Genomic DNA, 3,834 nt, shown 5'->3' with positions numbered 1-3,834 from the left:
CCTTAGCATTCAAAATGAAGCTATGGAATTTAATTATCGATAAGATCTAAGAAAAAAAGAATGTCATTTAAAGAGAAAGTGAGAGAGAGAGAGAGAGAGAGAGAGAGAGAGATTTTCATTGGAATAGCATCCACCGTCTTTTTTAGCTTTAAAGAACATAGTTTTTATGACCTTAGCATGTTGCCAGGATCCTCTCAAGAGTCCCACTATTGTCACGTATATTGTTCTACTCGACTATTTAATAACAAGTTAACTCAGAACAATCATATCAAAGAAAATCAATACATTCTCAACACATCTGGGTTATGACATGATGCCCCAAACATAAACTCTTTGAAATTATATCAAATAAGCCAAGACATCAGAATACCTAGTATGTCTCATCTTTCAAAACTAATTTGGCAAAATCCAGAACAGCTCTATTTGACTCCACCGCCTTGGCATACAAATTATTCATATAATCTCCAAATGTCACCTCCTTGTAGAGAGCTGGTTCATTCTCACATAGCAACTTTGTGAGGGGAGCAATCTTGGCATCTTCATTAGGTCCGAAAAAGCAAGCTACTGATATTCTTGCCTTTTCCAAGTTGGTCACCACTCTATGTTCGATGCTTTTATACTTCCCATTGGTAAGTAGCTACAAGTGCATTTTTATAAATGAGAATGTGTGCATTTGTGTGTGCATGTGTGCAACATACATAATTAAATCAGAAGAGTGCATGAATAAACACACGTACCTCGATTTGATCTCCAATATTGATCACAAATGAGTTTGCAAGGGGTTTTACTTGGATCCATTTGTCACCCTTTCGGATCTGCAATCCAGGTACCTCATCTTGCAGGAGGATGGTGAGGGAGCAGCTGTCAGAGTGCGCAGTTGCACCTAGTGTGAGGCTAGGGTCTGGGCATTGTGGGTAGTAATTCACACCCATTGCAAGCCAAGGTAACCCTGGCACTGCCTTCTTCACATACTCTGAGCTCAACCCTAGGCTCTCAAATATGGCCTCATGTAACAAATTGGCAAGCATTTGCACTGCTCTCCTGTACTCTTGGAAGGCCTCCCTGAAACAACAAAACCAGCTATCGATGTCTACTTCACCTGTGATGGAAGATTAGCAGTGCCTAATAATGGTTGAATAGTTCCAATACATGGATGTGCTGCTAGTATCTACTATTCATGTTTACTCAACCTATGATAAAAGGTTAGCAGTGTCTTATGGTGGTTGACTAACCTTATATTGGAAACTTGGCGGTGCCTAATCATGGTTGATTAGTTTCAACACATGGATGGACTGCCATTAATATCTGCTTATCCTATGGCAAAAGATTGCATTGCCCAAAAGCCCAAATGATGGGTGATGATGAAAGCTTTGCATTTGCCTAATGATGCTTGATTGCATGGATGGACTGCTATGCCTGATGATGGTTGACTGACTAGTTCCAACAGGCTGTAGGTATATTTCGGGGTGCCTGTGTACGTGGCACCCCGTGGGCCCGCCGGTCACCCGTTCAATGGCCGGTGACGGGCCCATTTGTAGACATATGTCTATAAGGTGTTATGGACGTGTTAATGTCACAAATGTGCGCGCGGTGTAGTGGATAGGAGCTTCGCCTCCCTTGGCAGGGACCTGGGTTCGAATTACAGCAAACGCACCGACATGTGTTCATAACTCTTTTGCATTGCTGTCTGTACTGAGGTGGTCACTGGCTAGGTGACCGCTCATGCTGGGGCCTGCGGGGTCCGAAATCTACCTAGAACCGTTCCAACACATGCCAAATAGTTAACCTATGATGAAAGGTTGGTGTAGCCCATGATGATGGGATGTGAACAGAGCCCACCTGCAAATTTTCGGCGCAATGTCGAAGCCGTTGCAGCACTTTCCAGGCATATCACGGACATAGAACACGTCCTTCCAATCATTGGCCTTCTCCTTGGGAGGATTGAAGCTTGTGGAGTAAGCCAATGGGGCCTCAAAGTTCTGGCTCCTATGCTTGTTCCTCTCCTCAGGAGGTTGTTGGAAGACTCTAGAACAAGCTGCCCTCATCTCATCCACAACAGCATGTGGCACCCCATGATTGATCACCTGTGCAAAACATTAACAAATCAATTGAAATCAATCAACCCTATATATCGATCTGAACATCCCTGAAAAGGTATAAACTACCGATAATCTGAAATAAGAGGAACTCACCGTGCATGTAGACTATACTGCCTGCAAATCAAGTTGATTATCAATACACTAACCGATGATTAAGTTAATCAAAGGCTGATCACCTGAAAGAAACCCCACTCTGCACAGGCTTTTGAAATCTGCTGACGAATGTGGGGCCTTTCCTCTTCGGAGTGCAGGCCGGCTAGATCGATGATGGGAATTTGGGTAGTGCCAGGATCGGTTAATTCAGAGAACTGAGGACTTTCATGAGGTGGGCGGATGTAAGAAGGGGGCACTGACACTATACCCCTGTCCACAATCTCTTTGATGCCAGGTGGAAAAGCTTCAGCTGAAGCCATGGTGCGCCGGAGAGAAGAAAGGCAGACTTTTAGCCCGTTTGATGTTGCAGATGGTTATAACGCCTGTTATTTTAGGAACTTATAATATGCTTGAGAATTCCCAACAACTACAAGATGTCTTGATGCATAAACTCAAGCAGGTACTCTCTCTCTCTCTCTCACTCACACACACACACACACATCATCATCGTCAAAACTCCATGCTCTGAAGCTTGCAAAACATGATTATTATTTTTTAATTCGTTTACCGTGTTTTGTGTGAGTACTTGGGTAGCATACTTCGTTTAGTGTGTAGAGCATATTTGAAATGCTCAAATGAACATGAATTTGAAAGCATACTTGGAAGCAATGCTAGACTAACATCCGCAATCGATGAGCTTGAAGCCTGTTCTTATGTTCAATGGGGATTCAAAAGTACCTCGCAAATTAGAAAATTATAAATTCATTACCACATTTGAAAATAAGTTTTAAGTTCATTTGATAATTAATTGAAAGACAAAATACTGAATTTGGTAAAGGGTTTGCCTATTCAAGAGGTCACTTTTTATAGTGAAGATGGCCGCCTTCAACACTGAAGGTGTTTTGGTCCACTTTCGATATCGAAAGTGCTATTTGGGAAATGGGGGAAGGGCATGTTCTCCTAGATTATAAAATTCTGGGGAGGACTGTGCCAACTCCCTACCATGCTTTATGTATAGTTTCTTTTTTTCTTTTTACTTCACTCACACAAACGAGCACGAAAATCCTATGACTTGATGAATGACGTGTAACTCAGATTCAAATATGGTAATGAATTTGAAATTATCAACCTTGCGATGTACCCTGAGATCTCTGTCAATGTCCATCGATTCCTCACGTCGAATATAATCATAGCCTTGATGTTCATGCTCATTCGAGCTCCATAAGCTGTTCGTATAAACTTGAGAAAGACACGCATACGAGGAGGACGTGCTCCAAAAATGGTATGGGTTGGAGTTTCCATCTTCATTCAAGTGCTTCAAGATGTTTATACATGAACGGAACGACACGCGTTCTTTTAAAGTATGTTGACAACGCACAGGTGGTGTAAGCAATCAAGAGGATAAGGCTACCAAGCATTCTAGTTTAGGGTCATAGCGAGATATAGTGTTCAAGTCAAAAGTTTACCTTAGCCTTGCCAACGCATGTGTCATTGGGTCTTCTTTTAGAGCCACAAACTGCAAGTTTCCTACGTGGGTGCACTAGTTCATCCGTCTCGTGTCCTCACTCCGTTGTCACACCGGAATTCTCCTTTGCTAATAGGGTGAAGGAAGAGCTCTCTATGCCTTGATGGAGGCAATAAG

At 42.5% G+C, this 3,834-nt stretch overlaps 1 protein-coding gene across 1 annotated transcript; it reads right to left on the bottom strand.

Annotated features, from left to right (window-relative positions):
* Positions 1 to 314: 314 nt before the first annotated feature.
* Positions 315 to 2,691, bottom strand: LOC147623924 (protein DMR6-LIKE OXYGENASE 2-like). Its single transcript, XM_086820556.1, has 4 exons — positions 2,276 to 2,691; positions 1,840 to 2,084; positions 738 to 1,062; positions 315 to 637 (listed from the first exon to the last, which is right to left on the bottom strand). The coding sequence occupies exons 1-4, from the start codon at positions 2,510 to 2,512 to the stop codon at positions 371 to 373; spliced, it is 1,074 nt and encodes a 357-aa protein (XP_086676682.1). The 5' UTR covers positions 2,513 to 2,691; the 3' UTR covers positions 315 to 370.
* Positions 2,692 to 3,834: the final 1,143 nt, after the last annotated feature.

Source organism: Cibotium barometz, chromosome 26 (assembly GCF_041138505.1).
Source record: "Cibotium barometz isolate CiBa-2024 chromosome 26, ASM4113850v1, whole genome shotgun sequence".
Classification (NCBI taxonomy): Eukaryota; Viridiplantae; Streptophyta; class Polypodiopsida; order Cyatheales; family Cibotiaceae; genus Cibotium; species Cibotium barometz.
This window is presented reverse-complemented; position numbering and strand designations above follow the sequence as displayed.

Coding starts and splice junctions, on each gene's coding strand:
- LOC147623924 (XM_086820556.1), bottom strand. CDS start 2,512: ATGGCTTCAGCTGAAGCTTTTCCACCTGGCATCAAAGAGATTGTGGAC. Junction 2,085..2,275: donor CAGAGTGGGGTTTCTTTCAG/GTGATCAGCCTT, acceptor TGTTTTGCACAG/GTGATCAATCATGGGGTGCC. Junction 1,063..1,839: donor ATTGCGCCGAAAATTTGCAG/GTGGGCTCTGTT, acceptor TTGTTGTTTCAG/GGAGGCCTTCCAAGAGTACA.